The sequence below is a fragment of the Hippoglossus hippoglossus genome, chromosome 21 (genome assembly GCF_009819705.1).
Source record: "Hippoglossus hippoglossus isolate fHipHip1 chromosome 21, fHipHip1.pri, whole genome shotgun sequence".
Taxonomy (NCBI): domain Eukaryota; kingdom Metazoa; phylum Chordata; class Actinopteri; order Pleuronectiformes; family Pleuronectidae; genus Hippoglossus; species Hippoglossus hippoglossus.
In genome coordinates this window covers 24,117,471-24,139,732 of record NC_047171.1, presented here as the reverse complement: position 1 = coordinate 24,139,732, position 22,262 = coordinate 24,117,471, and the positions used below count along the sequence as shown (strand labels likewise).

General features: G+C 40.9%; 1 protein-coding gene across 2 annotated transcripts; it reads left to right on the top strand.

Annotated features, from left to right (window-relative positions):
- The first annotated feature begins 3,036 nt into the window (after positions 1–3,036).
- Positions 3,037–15,918, top strand: LOC117754495 (ly6/PLAUR domain-containing protein 6-like). Of its 2 annotated transcripts, XM_034573367.1 has the most exons (4): positions 3,037–3,805; positions 6,969–7,067; positions 9,330–9,460; positions 11,472–15,918. In XM_034573367.1, the coding sequence occupies exons 1-4, from the start codon at positions 3,688–3,690 to the stop codon at positions 11,646–11,648; spliced, it is 525 nt and encodes a 174-aa protein (XP_034429258.1). In that variant the 5' UTR covers positions 3,037–3,687; the 3' UTR covers positions 11,649–15,918. The 2 variants fall into 2 exon arrangements, 1 of the variants encoding a protein (XP_034429258.1); XR_004612439.1 differs by lacking the exon at positions 6,969–7,067.
- Positions 15,919–22,262: the final 6,344 nt, after the last annotated feature.

Below are 22,262 nucleotides of genomic sequence, written 5' to 3'. Positions count from 1 at the left end.
ATTTATTCAGAGCATCGGACTGATTCCCTCACATCAGTGGATCCTCACCTCCACTCTGGGATACTATTTGGAAAGTTTCTTAATTTCTTGTAGGTGATCTCCTGTGCGCTCTGTGCCTCTGTGCGCCTGATGGCACAGTCCCGTTCACTGCAGTGATCTGATGATACACGCACAGTGTTAGAAGATATTATTAAAACCTGTTAATGACTCGGATCTGTAACTCCGCTGTTTAATGGAATCTAAACGTAATTTGCTGTAAGTTGTTTTATATATTTTTAATTTAAAAGGTTCGTGTGGAACAGAAATGTCGCGCGAGCAAAACTAAGCTGTTGGTTTTAATGTAAATGATGAATTTGATCAATAATCTTCTTCAGTTCACCACCTCACGTCTGCGTCGCCACTTTCCCGTCTCCAAAACGTTCGTACGCATGGGTCAGAGTTTGCGTGGAAATACGCAAATTTTCCCGTCAAGTTTGTTTTTATAAATCCCAACGTTTGCGTGAGAAGTGGCGTACGCACGTTTCAGGCCCCGTTTTGTGCGTACGCAACGGTGATAAATGAGACCCCTGGGGTTCACCGGTGGTGAACTGAAGCAGATTATTGATCCAATTCATCATTTACATTAAAACCAACAGCTTAGTTGTGCTCCCGCAACATATCTGTTCCACACGAACCTTTTCATTAAAAAATATATAAAACAACTTACAGCAAATTACGTTTGGATTCCATTTAACAGCGGAGTTACGGAGCCGAGTCATTAATAGGTTTTAATAATATCTTCTAACACTGTGCGTGTATCATCAGTTCACTGCAGTGAACGGGACTGTGCCATCAGGCGCACAGAGGCACAGCGCGCACAGAGCGCACTGGAGATCACTTACAAGAAATTAAGAAACTTTCCAAATAATATCCCAGAGTGGAGGTTAGGATCCACTGATGTGAGGGAATCGGTCCGACTCTCTAAATAAATAAATACTGTTGTGACACTGGTGCGTGATTCTGTGTGATGTGTGCATGCGAATGGAAGAATGAGGAAGATGAGGGTTCAGCGATGTCTGATCAGCTGATATAGATTCTATTGATCTGTGATCTTTTTTTTACTTCAGGCTCCGTTCTTTCTATCGTCTTCACTCTCACACATTGTATTATCCACAGCAGCTGCAGAGTATCAGTGTATTTTCTTTATTAGTGACATCACTGCTGTCCCATAAAATGTCTCTTCACCTCCACCTCACTAACAAACACCTCGATGTCAGTGTCAGAAAGTTTCGCTTCCTCTTCTCATCGCTTGATGCCGTGACTCCGTCAGGACTCACCGTGGAAACCCATTGGTCAGCAGTATACGCCATTTCCGGCTTTTGGGCGTACGTACACTTTTAGTATGAATCCTACGCAATGTTTGATAAATGAGACCCCAGGACTGATTACACTGCCTGATCTACTACTCTGCCTTGTGATCCGTGCATTTTTGGGTCCTCCATTACCTGGTTCATGTATTGACATAATATGTTACTTAAAATACTTTTGCAACATTAGCTCTAGTGTACCATTTAAACAGAGGGGGTGTTCAAGATGTAGATAGCCATCTCCCAGGTCCCACTCATAGACGCTGTTACTATGATACAGCTCTGTGAAGCACGAGAAAGTGCAGTTAGCTAATTTCAAACTAACATTGTAAAAAAGTATAGAATAGGCTAGGAAAATCATGGTATGGTTGACTTCTGATTGGGCATTGAATTTTTTCTCATAACGGCAAACATAAAAAGTAGGAAGGCCAACAATACTAATTGTTGTGGCTGATTGGTGTACTTTATATCCATGGCCATGCAGTGTATTAGTACAATGATCCATGTAGCATGGAATCGTGTAAAAAGGCCATTTTAGAATTGTTTAACTTGAGCTCCTGTTTCCTACTAGCTTTCTGAATTTGTTATGCTCTCTTCCATGGTTTAATAATATCTAGCAATAGAGAGCATGTCCCAGTACGTTGTTCTCATTAAAATATTTGTCAGGGAATTTCAGTGATACATGTGTGACTGTGTGTGTGGGAATAAGTTTATGTGCACACAGTATGAACCTGTCTGGAATGTTTATATAGCTCTTTGTAAGCTGCTCATTGACTTCGCTTGAATAAAATGAGCTCATCCAGATTTCAGCAGGGCCTTCAATGCATCTGGCTGTGCTGGCAAAAAGTGCACAAAGGAGAGGAGTCAAGTGGATGTGACAAATGTTTAGTTGGCTCCATTTTTCTCTTCCATGTCAGTGCAGTTTGTTGTCTATGGGACAAGCTCTCCCATGTATCCAAGCTGTTTAATGAGTCAATGTTCACAGTGGGTCTGTTCTGCCCTTACTTTACCTGCAGGGTGATAGATGACACTGGTCTCAGCCACTGCTCCGTTGGCTTCTTTTGCTTGTTCTGGACTTTACCATTCTTCCTTGCTCTGGAGTAAACAAGGATGAAGAAATCTCCTACCCTGGGAACGATTCTTTTATTACACGTTAGATTATTACGTCAACAGATGATAAAGGCTTACACTGAAGAAACACAATAAGCAGTAGCACAACTGTGTGCTGAGTGTCATTTGGTATGTCCCAGTTTCAGACTACAACCTAAGTCAAAGAAGACTTCGTGTCACCCTACCAAAGTAATAAAATTAATTATACTTATAAATGTTAGGATGCAACCAAATTTACTCGATCTGTAAGTTAGGGACATGTTGCACAACTTTTTTTTGTATTACATGTACAACTACAATGACTGTGTATCGGGCTTTGAGCAGTGCCAAAACACAGTCTGTACTGTGCTGAACTCTGTATGCAAATGGTCTGTTTTTATCTGTGTTTTACTGATAAGTTTATATAATTTGTTACCATCTTACCAATAGCATTCTGTAAATCAGGGTTCAAAACAGTAAAATTACTTCATTGACAGAGTTATACAGACTGGTCTTACCCCACTGTCTCACCACCTCTTTTTGGCCCAGTTTCAATCTGGCTCCTCCACCCTCCCACTCGGAGGGAGTGTGACATCACACTCAAAGTTGAATGAGGCCCCTTCATTAAAGTGAAGGATCGCTCCAAGCTTCAGCATCAACAGCCCTTTCTTCCTTCTCTTCACTCACTTTTAAAAAATAATGGTTACTCTGAAGCTTCTTTGGCCACGTTTCCTTTTTTGCTGAATATTTTTAAACTCAGCAGATTAGTTTTTGAGTAATTTAGTACACAAACACACACACACATGCACAGACACACACATGAACACACACAGACAGATTCACCTCTGTACAGTTATCATGAAGGGAGAACATAGCCATAGAACCCAAATCTAATTTATAGTAGTGTATTTTAATAGAAGCAAAGTAGAAATCATGAGCAATAATAGCCATGATGACTAAACAGTCACAGGAATGTCACAGCACTAGTAATGCTGTCTGGTAAGAACAAAGTGCAAAGCAAAAACACCACAGCAATGACCAGATACACTGGAGATCAACATCCAAACTGTAAATTAGGTAAACAGACCATAAATCAGGAAAATAAAAGTGAATTAATGTTTTATTAAAAGACCATCCAGCCATTCAAGCACATTGGAGCCATGATCTAAAGATGTGGTTTTATTTTTTTACTTCACAGGTGCTGACATTTACCAATCCGAGAGCTGCATGCCTGAAACCTTAGTAAACAGCAATGGAGCCCTGGCCTGCAGTGGCCTGGGTCCTACTGCTGACCATCATCATGGATCTTCTGAAAAGCTCCCACACCAGAGACTTTACGGAACAAGATATCATATTTCTTCACCATGCGAGTGAGTGTCCTCCTTCAAATAGCACACAACATGTTACTGCAGTGTTACACTCACATTGGCCAAAACATGTAAAGGAAAAGTGTTGAATTTTGTTTTCTCTCTAGTACCTGAGGACGAGCACAACGAACATCCAGCTACAGTCACATGACACAAACAACTCACAGACCATGTACTAACCCTAACACACACACATAAAAAACGAAATAAGGACAAATATTAGGGAAGAGGAAAACAGAACGTCATTAACCCTTGTGTTGTCCCTGCTTCCCCCGGCTGTTGGCCCCCTCACATAGCCCACCCCATATTAGGACGCACACGTAGGGCAATAGACAAGTGAGCAGCCCTTGCAGATGTATTTGTTACACCCGCGGCACACGGTGTGAGTTTTACAGTCCTTTTTCCTGGGGCATATCTGACACCTCTTCCTCTTACTCGCCCCCAGCGGGGCTGCTGCTAGGGCTATGGAGGAGGCTGGACACTCGGGTCGAGCGTCGTAGGCAACAGCTCTCTGTGCGGTGGCGGCGGATTTTACAGCCTTCACAACCGCGGCGGATGCGTCCGTGCAGGGGATGCGCTCCCTTCGTGCGATGAACAGAGTCACGAGAGCCTTTCCCAGCTGCTCTAGGAACACCCTCCGCTTGTTCCGCTTGCCCGGCATCCAGTCTGGGTTGATCTCTCTCCATATCACGAAGGCGTTGTAGGAAGAGACGTCGAGAATGTTGTCAAAGACGACCAGGGGCCAGCGCGCGGTCATCCTCCTGCAGCTGTACGTTCCGATCACCTTGTCTAGGTTGTCCACGCCACCTTTGTTGCGGTTGTAGTCCAGGACGATGACCGGTTTCCCGTCCTCGCGGTCGCTGATGTCGGCCTCGGGGTGCCGTGTGCTCAGGAGCACCACATTCCTGTTTTTCTTTGGGATGTAGGACACAAGAGTGGCGGTGGGCGTGAATGCGAACTTGGATGAGAACACCTCTGTTCCCTTGACTGCGAGCAGCCCGGTCGGGAGCTCGGGCTTGTTCTTCCGAACCGTGCCGACCACGGTGAGCTTCACTCGTCTCGTGCGTCTCGTCTCGCGGTCGTCGAAGCGCAGCAGTCTGGAGTACATGTGGAAGAGTTTTAGGGGCATCGTGGCACGAAATATCGCCCGGCCGCTCTCGGCGTCCCACAGGCTGGCGGCGGCCTCGCCCCGGGACCTGTACACGCCCGCTAAGATCAGCAGCCCTACGTAGGCGCGCAGGTCGGTCTCGTCCATCCCTTTCCATTCGTCACCGTATTTTCGACGACCCTCCCGATTCGTCATCTCCAGGATGATGTTCTCTACCGTCGGTGTGATGAACAGGCGGAACGTCGAGGCTAGGTCACCGGTGCGGGACGTCGCATGGATCGTGGGGCCCGGGGGGACCCCGCTTTGAGCTGCAGCAGAGGAGGAGGAAGAGGAGGAGGAGGAGCAGTGGCCCTCCTCTCGGCCATACGCCCTCGAGGACCATGTTATTTCCCCGTTTCTTGACGGGAAGGTCTCTCTTTCCACGAGTCCGGTGGTGGTGGTAGTGGTGTCGCCGTGGTCTTGTCCTCCTTCTTCTTCTTCTTCCAAGGATGAAGAATCTGCAGAAGCATCACCCACTGGGTCTTCGTCTTCGTCACCGTCGTCGTCTTCGTAGTCACCGTCGTCGTCTTCGTCTTCGTCTTCGTCACCGTCGCCATCGCCGTCGTCTCCGTCGCCGTCTCCGTCGCCGTCCTCTCTGTCTTCTTCTCGGTCTGCTTTTCTGTCTGCTTCTCGGTCTGCTTCTCCATCTCCTTGTCCGTCCGCTTCTCGGTCTGGCTCTTTCGCGTCCTCTTCGGGTTCAGAGGATGGTTGCTGGGAGAATAGCTGTTGGAGAACCTGTTCTCTGGTGAAACGCTCCTGACGCGACATCGTGCCATGGTCCGTGAGAGAGTGGCACACTGAGACTTATATGTGGGTCTAATGAACCCCCCTTGATTTCAATTGGAATCAGGTGTGGGTCTAAATGACCCCACAGAGCACCACAGCGCCCTCTCTGGGGGTCTAAATGACCCCTCCCATGACAATCGAGAATGACAATCCATTGGTCTCAATTACCCCAGGAGAATTGGATAATGACAATCCTTGGGTCACCCTAACCCTAACCCTGACCGGCCAGGGCTTGCCTATGATCACACGCACGCACTCACGCACGCACACACACACACACACACTCTGGGTCAATCCGACCCAGGAACAACACAAGGGTTAAGAAAGTGGGAGAGATGGACCACTACCTAATAAAGGAGTAAATAACCAAGTATTTAAATCAGTCAACATCATACTCACGATCCACCATCATGATCACAATCTACCATCACAATCACGATCCATGATCTGGGATGTGGCCGCAGCTGCGATCCTGCAATGATAAAAAGCACAAGGACTCTTGGAAAGAAGTCAGAAACATCATGTATTGATCAGACATTAATGTGAGGAAGAGGAGGAAAGCGAAGTTCAATGCATCATGTGTTCCCCAACAATCTTATCCTAAAGCAGTTTAACAAAGAGCTGGTCCAAAACAGATCTGAATCACCTCTAACTATAAGCTTAATTAAAATGGAAGGTTTTAAAGGGATAGTTTACCGAAAAATTTAAATTCCCTATTATCTACTCACCACTATGCCGATGGAGGTGTGGGTGAAGTGTTTGAGTCCACAAAACACTTTTGGAGTCCTCCATATTGCTCCAAGTGTCTGTAAGCCCCGCCATTCAAATTCTCGAAACAGCGTCATTTACACCATGTTTTTAGCCTAAATGTCCTCTGATATCCTCCTCCCTTCATGTTTGCACGCACATGCTGAACACAAGCTCTCGCCCAAGGGTATGTGGGGGGTGCATGGTAGCATCGCTACTTGTGCTAGCATCACTACTTTCAGTAGCTGACTTTTAGGCTAGAAACAAACTACAGATAACGAAGGTTTCAAGGTGTGGGGGTGATTTTCCAAATTGCTAAGCCTCCCCTCCATCGCTGCCAATTACTGTTTAATGATTGAGGCAGAGGAAAAACCAAACATCACAGAGCAAGACACAGCAGCACAAGAAGAGAATGACCAGACAGACATTATATTTAGTGCGATGTTCCATGGTTGGATTTGATTGTATGGTTTTGGCTTTTCACAGGTCCTCCTTTTCCTGGTGGATTCAAGTGCTTCACCTGTGAAGATTCACAAGATAACTTTGAGTGCAATCGTTGGGCACCAGACATGTACTGCCCACCTGGTAAGACTCCTGGCAAAACATTCTTATTCATGTAAAAAGTCCCTGAAAGATTTGAAATGACCATCACATTACAGTACCATTGCAATACACAAACAAATATCACCAAATGCAGTTGCAAAAATATGTTCAGAGCAAAAGCAGCTGTACCTTTCATGATAAAGAATATCATTTGAAACCTAGTCGCTATAGCCTACATCATAAACATACAAATAAAACATTAACTATAAATAAAGAGGGAAACTAAAGAAAAAAAACTGAATAAAATAAGTAAATGAATAAAACCACCCATGTTCAATGCAATATATACCCATGTGCTTTTTTTGTTTATTTATTTTCTGCATATACACACTCTCATGCACATATATAAACACATCAACATATCAAGTTGGTGTTGGTCCAGAAGGAGTTGGAAGTTGAGAAGAAAAATTCTATTTAAAGCCCCCCCCCCATGTTTTCTGGAAGGTTGCAGGTTTCTTTCTGACATTATACAACATTTTCAGGTTTACAGTGAGACACAAGCTCATTACGCCAATGCCAATGATGGATTTTCAGATTTGTGAAACATTTCTTTTTTCATTGCAGCACTAGCCAGTAAATAAAGTCTTATGTCACTTATGTCCCCTACTTCACACAATTTTGGATCCAGCTCTATTTAAGAGCGTATTATAATACAATGTCTCCATAGTTCTTCTAGTTGTTGTACATGATCTGTTAAAAAGATAGTTGTTGAAATTGGTAAATTAATCATTAGTGTATAATTTAGAAATTCTATTATCCTTCCACTTAAATAATGTGCCATCAGTAAAGTGGTTTGAGATATTAGTGTTACCCCATTAAGGAGTCTTCCTGAGAAACCAACAAATGTGTGAGATTCTTGTGACATTCTTGCTATGCAACATATTCAGTATTATAGAGTTTTTGTGAATATGGAACTGTTTTGTGCCTATGAATTGCATTGCCTTTGACATGGTGATCTTCATCTCATGTTGTTCTATCATCTAGCCTCATTGTACTATGCATTAAGCCAAATTCAGAGAGGGCAGAATTCTGAGGCAAGTTGGTAGATCTCAGAATTTGGTAAATTGAATTCTCCCTTGTTAATAAGGGGGAGAAATTGTGGGTTTCCGGGAACTGCCTGTGTAATTACCTAGGGCCTGAACTACGAAGTAGTTCACTCCAGTTCAACAAAGTGAGATTTGTTATGAAATAACTGCATGGGCAATTGAAAGATGGATCAGTGAATTACTTAGAAACTAGTTACATTACATTACATTACATATCATTTAGCTGACGCTTTTATCCAAAGCGACTTACAATAAGTGCATTCAACCATGAGGGTACAAACCCAGAACAACAAGAATCAAAGTACAATTTGCTTCACAAAAGCCAAACCACAAGTGCTAAATGTAAGTGCCATATATAAGTGCAACTAAACTTAATTATTATTATAATTTTTTTTTTAATAAACACAAGAGTTCACAATGGTAATTAGACATCATCTTAGTTGCTGTGGATAAAGGGGCTATCAGTTGTCTGCTTATGAATGACTTGTTTGTCATTGTCTTCAGTGTTGCTGATTCAAGGTAGGCCCTTCGTTACTGTAGATCATACTATTTATAGTGACTGGTTGCATGTCAGATTTATGGCATGCCTCATAAGCTGTTGCTGCCAAAAATGGTCTTAATCTACTGCTGAAGGGATAGATCAAATAGGCATATATATTTATTTTTGATACACTTACAATAAAGGTATTTGATATTTTATTTTAAAAATACATTTGGATGTATCTTTGCCCATCCCTGCTCTTTGGTCCTTGCCAGGATCTTGTAGATCGATGACTCTAGTTTTGTGATGATCTGATTGTTCAGTAGTTTGAACATTGACCAATATCAATCTATTGTTTCGAACTTAACATGCATGAGGTTAGCAGCTCAGCAACCATGCATGGTGATTTACACCACTAAGAACTGAATCAGCTTCATAGGACACAGGCCCCAGGTGATCTTTTTTTTTTTAACTCATACTGTCCCCATGGGTTTGCTTTATTCAGTGTACAGCGGCCTTCAGTGACCATAACCACAGTAAGTCAACCTTAGTGCGCTACTGCTCTTTCTAATATCACCTGGTTTCACTCATTAAAATGACTTAACCTTTGCAAACGTATGCTTATCTGGTATATATTTTCCGTATATATAGTAGGCACTGGTACAAGTGCTGCAATTATTTTGCCACTGTTTGTGCTTGGGTTCTAATGTTTTTCAGAAGCCACATATTGCTACACCCGTCACACAATAGATGGGGAAGGAAGTAGTGTGTCAGTGACCAAACGCTGTGTGGTTCTGGAGGACTGTCTTTCCACAGGATGCACTGAAAGGGATCATGAAGGAAAACAGGTGGGGAAGTGTAGAAAATCTGTGTGTGTGTGTGTGTGTGTGTGTGTGTGTGTGTGTGTGTGTGTGTGTGTGTGGTCCAGGTGTTACTCATGTTGTGGGGTATTACTCATACTGTTGTTACTAAACAACCACTAGTACAAACTATTCACATTATGATGGCTTGTCTTCCTTATGGGGACAAAAATCCAGGGCTTTGATAATGTCCCAGAATGCCTTGTGAATCACCGGCAAGCTGGGAGAGAGACCCACAAATGTAGGATTTTCTCCATTAATAAGGATTAAAAATGTTCGATAATTATTGTAGTATCTTAGTTTAATATCGTTTCAATAATCTTTTTTTTTTTTTTGCATGATATTCACATATTTTCACATAATTTCATGATGCACTTGAATAAACCAGCTTATAGCAGCAATGTTACTGAACTAAACTGCTCCTCTAATAAGGAAGCATCCTGGCAGGGTTTCATACAGACCGCTGCTTGTCACAACCTAGTCTGCTATGCTTTCATTTTAATCCTGTCTCTGTTCCGTCATTGCAGATCCAGTTACTCCCACAAGCCTCTCCTCACCTCATTCCCTTAACCTGAGTCTCCCCACCCACACACTCACCTGCTCCCCATTCCCTCATTAGTTCCTCTGTGTATTTATACCGGTTAGTTGCATTCACTCGCCGCCAGATTGTCTAATGTGTTCCTGCCTAGCTCTCCAGGATTCAGTTCCTGTAGTCTGCCTGCCTGTTCCTGACCTGATTACTACCCCTTTCGGATATTAGATTCCCTTTTGCCTGCCCCTTCGGATTTGTTTGCTGTACGGACTGATATCCTGGTTTTGACCCCTGACTGTCTTTTTGATCTCCGGTTAAGATTGTCTGCTGTCGTGCTCTTGGTTTCAATTCTGTTTCTAGTCTTCACACTGCTAGTAGCCTGAAGCTGTGTGCTTTTGATTTATCTTTGAAATAATGCTGAGCATCCAAGCTTTTCAAATTCAAATGTCATTGATTCACCTGCATTAGCACAGATGTTATTTGGATATTATAGGTTTGTCACTTCAGTAACTGCAAGCAATAGCATTGGTTTATTTAATATCTCAACAATGTTATTACAATGACATCCCTGGCAAAATGTTTTGTCGCGTCTGTTTACATTGACGACTACTGATGACATGTCGGGTTTTCGCGACCACTACTGATGATGTAACGGCTTCTTGAAGGGCTGTCCCAATTCGTAGGGGAAGATTTCAACCACTAACCCTTGTGACTCAGTTTCAAGGGGCAAGATAACCCCTCGAAAACAAGGGGTAGTGGTAGAGGTAGGCAGAAGGGGTGAAATGGGATTGGGCCAAAGTGTTAAAGTTAGGCAAGTAGTATCTATGATTGAGGTTAGAGCAAGTCTCCAGGAAATCAGTGTAAGTCAATGTTATGGAGACATAAATGAGCATTTCTATTTTCAAGCACACATTTTTAGCCTTTACATCACTGCTTAGTGGCTTAGGAAACTCACAATTGCATGCATTGTATATCATCTCATGCCACTCAAATCTGGCAATTCCGATTAGCATTCTGTCAGTTAGTAAGATATACACAGCAGCAAGAAACAAGAGGAGGACGAATAAACAGTGATGAGTGAGTTAAAGAAAAGCAAGAAAAAAAACTTCATATGGCATGCTCTAAAAACAGAAAAGTAGACAACAAAAACAGAATTGATGATCAAGAAATGACAGACTTTTACATGTCCATTCGTCTGACAGACAGTTCAAAACCAAAATATGTTCAGAGACTGCGGTGGTTGTTAAATAATAATAGCAATTATCACCAACCTTCTGGTTTGTAGATATCCCTTTAGTAGTTGTACTAAAACAGTTTTGTTGTATCAGAAATTGGAGTGCTAGATTGACATTTTTCTAAAGTTTATAAAGGAAATATGAATGCCTTGATAAAGTTTATTTGCTATTTTAGCATGTTAGCACTGTGTTGTTAAATTGAACATTGTTTATGATGTGTCTTCCTGCCCAGGTGTGCACAGCCTGCTGTGAAGGAAACATCTGTAACTTACCGGTGCCATGGAACGAAACCGAAAGCATCTTTAGCCCCACTTCTCTCAGCAGCACTGTGGGACTTTCACAAAGCCCCTCCCTGACTTTTTCAATCATCAGCACTTTTTATTTTTCTCAAGTGGTATTTGAAATCTGACAATGGTCTTCAAAAAGGATCCTGACTGCTGTTTAGATTGTGCTGCGACATAATGCAGTGTATTATCATTATTATACTTTATTCTTTTATCCTATAACAATGAACAGTTATCACAGCATGAGGTTGTAATTTTTAAAAAGCACTATCACTGATTTGTATGATATCACTCTTTTCAGTCTAAATTTTACAGAAAATAAATTAAATTAACATGGTTTGCCAAAAACTACATCGGTTTTGAAGGCATACAGAACTTGGCAGCTGCAATACTTTCACACACTAAATAACTGTTTTGCTCTGATTTAGTTTTTCCCATTATACATGAGGTAGTAACAGTTGTGTCCATCATCACACAAACATATACACCTAATCAACTCTATGTACATATGAGCATACTGTTTTGTCTGTTATCTTCCTATAAGCCCTTTTTAGACACGAACTCCCGAGAATTAGGTTGAGAATTTCTCCAGAGTTTGCCTTTCACACAGGAGCAAGCAGCAGGAGATTTTCCACTCGGACGTGTTCACAACAACATAGAAATCTCTGTTGCGTTCAGGTGAGGGGTGATGCAGCATGGAGGGGGGATATAACGCATTCATTCTGTTGCGGAGATTACGTGTTTTTGTTTACAGCACATCAACAGCTGCTTCGACCCTTATAACCAAAAGCTCTCTCGACATCTTCCACGTATATGGCCCAACTTTTTCAACATGTCCACGTGCTTGCGGTGAATCCTGCAGAGGATCTCCTGCTGTTTTCTTACATGGGCTCATTCGGACATTCTCTCGACTTTTTACAAGGAGGCTTGCTGGAGAAACTCCGGAGAAAATCTGGAGCCTCTCACTCCAACAGTTGCGTTCTCCAGAGAATTTCAAGAGATTATTGAAAGTTTAGGGCATGTCTAAAAGCAGTAATACCGTCACTTCATGAATAGACAGGCCCAAAGTTTAATTGGCTGGAGTTAGGCAGTATACAGTTAAATGTACTGATGTGGCTGATCAGGCAGCTGTCTTTTTTAATATTTAGGATTTCATGTTGCATGTGTCATTCCGTAATCCATGTACTATGTCATTGAATACCTGTACATATATAATATTTATTTTTCTATATCAGCTGCTGTTGTGATAAATGTGTGAAACGTAGCTGTAGGTGACAGAGTTTGATGTGAAGCCTTGTGATTTGTGACTTGAGTTACCACAAGGTCAGATCAAGATTCAAAACATTAGTATCATGATTAAATAATGAATAATCACACTTATTTTTCATCTCTTGATAAATTCTTGAGAGGTGCTTAGGCAGAAACTTGAATGTCTGAACAAAAAACAAACATAGAAAACAGGTACAATATTGAAGTACATTGTGCAGTCAAGGCACAGACTCACATTTTATTGTTTAAAGGCATGTATATGCACATCTATCTCCACCTTTGTTTACCATAACTAACAAGCTATAATGTACACAGATATCATGTTTAAATAACCATATTTCAGTGCACATAGACCCCTAAGGCTCTTTACACACAATAAGCTCCACAAATCTGGAGGCAGCACTGCTTTGGTCATTGTGCATCACTCTGGACCTGTAGGCTTAAGTTTCAGTGGTCAGTGATAGTTAAAGGGGATATCAATGATATCAAGCTGATATTATGTAAAAGGCCTAAAATTGCCCTGAGTCTTGGTCGGTGCTGACATATAAAACTCTGCCTCTTTCTTGGGACCTGTGTCCTTCACTTTGCAGTAAGCATGACTAAGACTGTCAGAGGGCCTTTGTGTCTGGTGTAAAAAGAATATATGCTGTTCCAGTGGCCTTATCCTTTTTTTAATTAAAATTAAATAACCACTGATCACAGGAGTCACATGCTGCTTCATATCAGCTCGACAAAACTCTTACCATACTAACTTTACTCTAATCACCTTTAAGAAATGTCTAAACACTGACGTAAAAGTTAGACGTTTGTGCTGCCAATCCTACTGCAGCTGAGCCAGTCAGACTCCCATATAAATGGATGTGAACATTGATGCCCTTAGAGAGAAAAGAGTGTGTATCTGTCAATAAATAATCAGGTCTTGGTGAATATTGATTTTTGATTACCCACCTTTGTCATTGGAGTAAATTTAACACCTCACTCTTGGTTTACTGAATATGAATGGTTTCATGTCTATGAAGAATACAGATCAGGCAGATCAGAAGAGGTGTCCTGTTTGTGTTGAAGCCCTGCTCTTCCCTCAAGGTCCACCATCACCTGCATCTCATATCTCTTAAGTCTGCTGCCTTCATCTTTACAATATCAGGGGCAGCTATGGGCTGTTGGTTTCCACTGTGATTCAGTCTATCACTGTGGACATTTTTGACCTCTGTGTTAAACAAATTATTTAACTTCTTAGTATTTTAACATTGACTACCTTAAAGCCAGATTATGTGAGAGCTGAAAGAGGATATACGTCAGTCTTCCCTTAATGACAAGCAGAAGCCACACTTTTCCATTACATGTTTGAAGTGAGGCATCTTCTTTTTGTTGGTGTGATTAACACATTTTTGTTTGCACTGCTTCCCCACTACAATATTAAATTTAATGACATTTTATTTGCATTGTGCCAAACCACTATATACATTATCTCAAAGCAAACAGTAAGATTGAGACCTGACAGAATTATAGAGAAACCCAACAGTTCCCACAATGAGCAAACACATGGTGACCCTTGACGCTGTCGCCCCTCTGAAAAAGAAGGTAGTAAATCAGAGGAGGTCAGCTCCATGGTATAATTCTCAAACAGAGGCCTTAAAACGGACATCACAGAAGTTGGAAAGAAGTGGCGTTTCACCAATCAAGATGATTTTCATCTAGCCTGGAAAGACAGTCTAATAACGTAACTGGTAAATGCTCTGTATTTATATAGAGCTTTTCTAGTCTTGATGACCACTCTAAGAGCTTTGAGTGGTACAGAGTACAGTTTAAGCGCTTTACCTTACAGTTACGTACAAGAAAGCACTCCAAAATGCCAGAACCTCCTATTATTCATCATTAATAGAAGAAAATAAAAACAACCCCAAGTTCTTCTTACGCACTGTGGCCAGGATGACAAAGAGTCATAGCTCTACTGATCCATCTATTCCTTTAACTCTTAGCAGTAATGATTTCATGAGCTTCTTCACTGATAAAATTGTAACATCAGGAAAAAAATTCACCACCTCCTTCCCACAAATAACACAGATGCACTGTATAGTAACTTTTCTTCAATAGATCTTTCATTTCACTAATGTCTTCCTCGTAACCATCAACATGTCTACTAGACCCTATCCCAATTATACCTTTTAAGAAAGTTTTTCCTCTAATTGACAGTTCCATATTAAATCAGATAAAAATGTCTTTATTAACTGGTTACGTAACACAGACTTTTAAGGTAGCAGTAATTAAACCTCCGCTTAAAAAGCACGTTCTTGATCCAGATATTTTAGCTAATTATAGACCCTAAACAAATCTTCCCTTTATTTCAATAATTCTTCAAAAAGCCGTTGCTCAGCACATATGAGATTACTTGTACAAGAAATGTCTGTATGAAGACTTTCAGTCAGGATTTGGATCCATAACAGCACAGAAACACCACTTTTAAAAGTTACCAATGACTTATCAGATAGATTCCAATTTGTTTACAAAGTCTTTGTGTTATTGTATATGCTTCCTTTGGGCAGCATTATCAGAAAACACCACATACTGTACACTTCCATTGTTACGCAGATGACAACTAACTTTACATATCTATGAAGCCTGATGTATCTTATCACTTAGTTAAAATTCTGTATCCTTTTAACGATAGTTATGGCTTAGAACTTGTCCTTTCTAAATTTAGACAAACCGCTTTCTTCTACCTGCACATTATCATGAAAATTATCAACATCTGGTCTCAAAAGGATGTTAAGAAACTAGTCCATGCTTTTGTTCCTCTTTTTGTTGAGATGGTGTCTGCCTCCCGCACCCAGAGTGGGAGCTGGTTCTACGGGAGAGGAGCCTGGTAGCTGAAGGCTCTACCTCCCATACTACTCTAACAGACTCTACAGGAACCTCATGAGAGCCTGTATTAATGAGACATGTCAACAGGAAGTAGTTGTAACAAAGCCGATGTGGCCAGTGAGCAGAGCTGCCATTTTGCTGTGTACATCTTTAACTCATAAAACTGCAGCCAACCCATTATTGTCTTTTGCTGTAACCCCACTTCTCTGTGTTTGGATCACCTCTGATATGTATCTCATTCATCACAAGTGTAGTGTCCCAGTGACAAGATACTGTGTGTGCATGTAGAGTTATTGTGCTGGAGGTTTAAGAGCCTCTTAGTGTCTGTCTTTTGTCAAAACAGAATTCCACAGGGATAATGCTCAGATTCTCTTCTAAAAACCTCATATTTGTTCTGTCAACATTTAAAGATTTTTCTGTGAGCATAGTTTAAGAGCTTTTCTTTTATCTTGTTGTATCAGAGCATGTTGTTCAGGTTTCTTGCTTTAACTTAAAGCTTAAATCAGTTTCATAAGGCATGTGTGGCAAACCTTTGTACAAAAGTATGCGATATTGAATGTGCATGAGTGAATCTCAAACAGTTGCATGCCAGTTCTGTGCCAGTTTTTTTATATTTGTTTTTAAAATGCTAACTTGTTTGTAAATATATGAATGTAGTGGAGTAAAAGCTAACCTTTAATGTTAAAGATGATTTTTTTTTATGTGAACTTTGACTAAAATCATGAAAAAGTCATTAGCAGTTCATGTTGTTTTTTGTCCTTGTGTTTGCTTCAGTCACTTTCTTTCCACTGTCGCTACAGTCTGAGCATGGAGCCAATGACTACAGCTCATGGTGACTACAGACCTCTGAGTAATTCATCTGAACACTGTTTACCTTATCAGTCAGCACAGGCAATTGTACTTTCAGATAAAAGCTTCCTGGAAGAGGATGGTGCTGAACTTAGTGTTATTCCTAAGGGTGAAATGGCAAAAAATGGCAGACATCACAGCAATAAACACATCTGCCTTCTGGTCTGACAGCACACTATCAGTCTGTTACTGAATGAGGTAAGAGAGTTTGAGGAAGTTGTATGATGGCACAAAGTATCATCCCCTCCTCTGGCTCCAGCCTGGGCTCTCATACCCAGCCTGGGTTCCATACGCACAAAATGGGGACGGAAAGATGTGTACACCATTTCTCATAAAATAATTGGGATCTATAAAACAACCTTGATGTGAGAATTTGCGCACGCTAACTCTGAACCATGCGCATAAACATTTTGGTGACATGAAAGTAGCGATGCAGACATGAGGAGATGAGTTGAAGCAGATTACATATTCACTAACAAACAAAAACATTAAACTAGTAAGGTCATTTGTGATTAAACATTATGGATGTTCCATTAGATCCTTCATTTGTGAAAGATATTAAACAACTTAAAGAAAATTACACTCTGATACAATCAAATAGCAGAGCTGCAAAACCCAGTGATTAATAGTGTGGAGGTGAGGGGGCTGGGAGAGCACCCTCACCTGCTATAGAGGATCAATCAGCACAGGTGAGAGCTGTTAGCTGATTGGTCCTCATGCTTAAAAGGCAGCGTCGGCGCTGCCTCAGGACTCAGACCTCAGGAAGGAGCTCAGAAAGACTGAGGCTCCAGAGACTCCCAGACACTGAGTGGAGGACTGGGCTGCAAAGCCAGTCCGCTTTAAATTGGCATTTTGAATTTATGTTTATTTGTGAATAAAGATGTTAAAAAGCAACAATTCCGTCTCTGGCTGTGTGTGGGAGAGCCCCGTGGCAAGGTCGATTGCCACAAATAGTTTTAATAGTATCTCTGTACACTTGAGTTGTACAATCATTTAGTACAACTTAAGTTTTCATATAGTGCGTGTTTATGTGTGTATGTGTAAAATCGATGCAGGGAACATGAGTGAGGTGACGGCCAACTCCTGAAACATGCCTGCAGTTTTGGATAATTAAAATGTGTAGGTAATAATGCAGTGGCCATTATTCCTCAAACTTGATTAGAAAAAGCAAAAGAATGAAACTCAAAATGCCACTGCACCTGAGGAGTGAATCTTATGCTGGGAATAATAAGTCCAGTGTCCAGGGAGGTGGTTTGTGTGGTTTATTTCTCCATTTCGCAAACAAATGGAAAATAAAAGGCAATGGCTTCTGCTGTCTCTCTTGCCTTGGTAAAAAACCATAAACCCTTTCTGGCTGCCTATGCCTTCTACCCATATATCTAAAATCAACTGATGCTCAATGCCTTAAAAAACAAGGCATACACTACCAAAACTACCAAAAAATAACCAATATAATAATTCTAAAGGCAGATAGCTGTATTCTTCAAACAAAACATGTAACTAAATACAACAAATTCCCTCATATTCTAATGATGTGAAGCACTTCTCTTTTGGCATTCACCTTTAAATCTGACCACTTTTTTTTATTTCAGGCACTATCCTCTCAGCAGCAACATGACACCACTCAGTACATTTTCTTTGTTCATGATATCACTGCTGTGACCACCAACCAATATCTTTTTCTTCAATTCCACCTCACTCTACAAGCTCCTCAATGTCAGTGTCAGAAAAGTGGAGCTTCTTCTTGGTTGATGACGTGATTCACCATAGAAACCTGCGGATCAGCAGGATTATTTAACATTCATGAGATACTTTGCAATGACTATTTATGGCTGAATGTGAGCGTATAGAGGGCAGAAAATGAGGCAACTCCATGTTTCAAGGTAAACCATGCCTTCAGGTGCTTATGCATACATTTCTATAAACCACATTACTTTTTGTCACACGCCATTTTTAGCTTTTATGTACTTGTTTAGTATGAATCCTTCTCCCTGTTTTATAAACAAGGTCCCTGGCCTTCCTGACCAGCTTGTTTACTCATCACTGAGCATTACCACAGACTGATTAAACAGCCTGAGTAACTCCTTGCACAAGTTAGATGACCACAGTCCATTGTATCACATGGTGTTTTGGAGAAACTTGTCAGATATTTCAGTGTGGGTTGAGTGAATAGTTCTTTAAGGGTTCCTTCATTTTCACAATCCTCTGCTGGAGGTGTACTACAACATAATCTGGATTTATGTGACTCTTTGGATCAGAGGTTAATATCCTGGCCTCCTGTCTTTATTCTATGACCCAGTTAGACAAAATTAAGTGGACTTTACATATAAGAGGCATTTGTTTTCACAGTATGTTGTTCTGACCAGCCACCCCACTGCTTAGTTAATGTCTTGGTCTGGAAACAAACTCAAAAAGCCTCTCACTTTATCTTTGGCCTTCTCTTTCCAGGACAACCTGCAGCGTTCCCAGGATTTCTACCCTCAGGAGTAATTTCTAATCCTTTTTCAGAGAAGGTATTAGCTTCCCTCCATGACCTAAGGATCTGTCATGGTGTTCATGTACCAGTGACCTGCTCGCTGATGCCTGAGATGCTTGTAACTTCATGCACGCTGTAAGCACTTTCAATAGGAGCTTTGAGGTGAAGATTACAGCTGTGCAGCAGCTAGACTCTTCTATTCAACTTAGTCAGTAATTATTAAGTTGGGAACCCGTATTCAAAAAAAGTTTCTGTTTTTACTCAATCATTTTGTTTAGTACATTGCTTAATTTAAAAAAATTGCCTTAAATCTGATTCAGTTTCATTTCACTTCAGAATTTTTGACTTTTGTTTAGTGTTTTTTCTATTTTTCATATGTTTTGTTTGGATCACTGGCTGCTCAGGTCTTCTCTCCTCTGCACAGTTATAGAACAATGTGATGTTGATGGCCTGTATTCTAAGCAAATTCAACATATCCAAGATATATGCTTGTTGTCCAGCTTCACTGAACCTCATCAGCCATCCTAATGACCTGTACTACGAAGTTGGTTATCAAATGTCTCAGTTAACCTTGGTTTTTCTTATCAAGCTATGAGCACCTTCAAGTTCTCATTACAATATGAGAAACTAGAATTACTGCACACAAACAAACATGTGCGATGTGAGGTCACAGTGACCTTGACCTTTGACCTTTGGTCAACAAATTCTATGTGAGTCCAAGTGAATGTTTGTGCCAGATGTGATGAAATTCCCTTTGGGCATTCCTGATATATTGAGTACGAAACAACCCAAGGCCATGTGACCTTAACCTTTTGACCTTTGACCACCAAAATGTTATTAGTTCATTTCTGAGTCAAAATTACATTGTACAAGATTTGATGGAATTCCCACAAGCTGATAGCATATCACATTCACTAAAAACATAGGCATTCTTTGTGAGGCTATAATGACTTTGACCTTTGGCTACCAAAATCAAGTGAGTTAATCCTTGACTCCAAGTGAATGTTTGTGCCAAATGTCAAAAGATTCCTTGATAGCATTCCAGAGATACCACCATCACAAGGCAAGACATGATTTGTGAGGTTACCATGACCTTTGACCTTTGACCACCAACATCTAATCAGTTCATCCTTGAGTCCAAGTGAATATTGGTACCAAATTTGAGGAAATTCCCTTAAGGCATTCTTGAGATTGTGAATAAGCTTCTTAGGACTGAAAACTCACAAGTTACCCTGATGACCACAAGTCCTGGTCGCAGTACATGCCCCCGCTGGTGAATATAGTGGAGCATTTAGTAAATAAAGACACAAATCTTCCCCTCAGGATAAAGCTGTGAGTAAAAAAGATAGGGAATATTGGACTTATATTCATCAGGTGGACACAAACACCACAAAGAAAAAACTTATTGAATGCAGGTTTTATAGTAAAGGTGATTATTGTGGGTGATGACAAATTTTAACTACAGAGATTTTAATCATGTTGCAGAGAAAATGTCACATATGTTCTTTTCTTTTTTTTGTGTCCGACCGAGACTCGCGGACAATAACATTTTTCCTTATTGTAATTTGTTACCTTATTGTTTGTCTACTCCAATGATATGTTAGAATGCATTTATGAATTACTTCCCCTTTAGATTAATTTAGGTCCAAGACTTGGGGTGTATAGGCTATAGATCAGTCACATTAAAGGGACATAACATCCTGCTAAAAAAATTCATATATTAGCAAGAATTCTTGTGTGCCTGTTGTAGGGGGTGATGGTCTTTCTATTGCTTGCATGCAAATTCTATTTAAATGATGTGCTGTGGTGTGGGTTGTATGCATTTACAGCCAGGCCCAGGAGTAGGTGACACCCCCCCTTTTCTCCATTCCTTTCATGTGGCGCTCTGGTGCCGTTCCCCCAGTCTGGCAGTTTTACTTTGTTTATAATGTATAAAGATTAGAATAAAGTGTTTATTTTAAAACTAGGGAAGGATCTGTGTGTCATGCTCTGTACTTTGGGTTTTTATCAGTCACACCTGGCTAAAACCACTTCGGCCCTGTTGGTGACAAAAACACAGGAGGTTTTTCTCTCTCTCCCTGTCTCTCTTGATACAGACCTGAAGATTTCCAGTATAGTGTCAAATAGTGATACAATAAAGCCATTGCAGCTGTAGAGGTGAATAGTGTTATAGGCTGATTTCTTGCAGAAAGGGAAGCTAAAGGTGTTGTCCTGGAGCCAGCTGTTCCTGGGATAAGGGATTAGAGGAGAAACAGGGGTGCAGGCCAGTTGAAATTACAAAGAACTCTGAACAACTGCGTATGTGTATGCGTGTGTGCAGTGGCGGACTGCACTATGATAATTACTGGTGGCGTGATGGATGCTCTTGTCTTCCTTGAACAGTCAAGTTGACCAGCGATAATATAGCAAGCGGGAAAGAGTTGACAGACCTCTCAAATCCACTTAACTGGCAACCAAAATGAAAATAATAACACCATGATAATATTTTAAAGTTTGTACTGTCAATTCAAAACACAGCTGGATCTTCAAAGACTTAATGTAAACCAGTGCAATAAGTCACAGCACGCCTTCCTTCCCCTACCTGCACGGCCCCAGTTTGCAGCCTGTTTGTGGTTTTGCCAGCCAGAGACAAGGCAGTGTGGCTCATTACAACTCTCAGTATTGAGCTGAGTCGTAATTCAATGGAATTCCTTTTGTGAAGGTCTAACAGGATTACTATATGTGGGGATGAGACAGAACAGGGCTCCCAGCCACATCAACCAGGGGATTACACAGTGAGAACTCTGGCTCCCAGCAGTCACCACCGACACAAGTTAACACCTTTTTACATTTTATTTACAATCAATCAATCAAATTGTGTTCGTATAGTCCATATTCACAAATCACAATTCTTCTAATAGGTCTTAATAAGATGACATCATCTGCCCTTAACCCTCATCAAGAAAAGATGGTTTCATACATAAATCGAGTGGTGTATCAATATTTAGTATTTACATAAAAGACAGTATTAATGACAGAAGTAATGCAAATAATAGTAGTATATGTGAGTAGGCATATTAAGCAATCTAGCTGTAATCCAGGATCAACTGCCACCACCATCACAATCCAAGATCCACCCACAGCATTGTCAGGGACCATTCAAAAAGGCACAAAGACAAGGTTAAAAATAGTACATTTTCGCCTTTAATATTGAAAGTGTTCAAAAATTGCTAGCAAGTTACAAAAGTAAATAAATTCTGTGTAAAATGAGAAACTAGAAAAGAGCTACAAAATGAAGGGCACT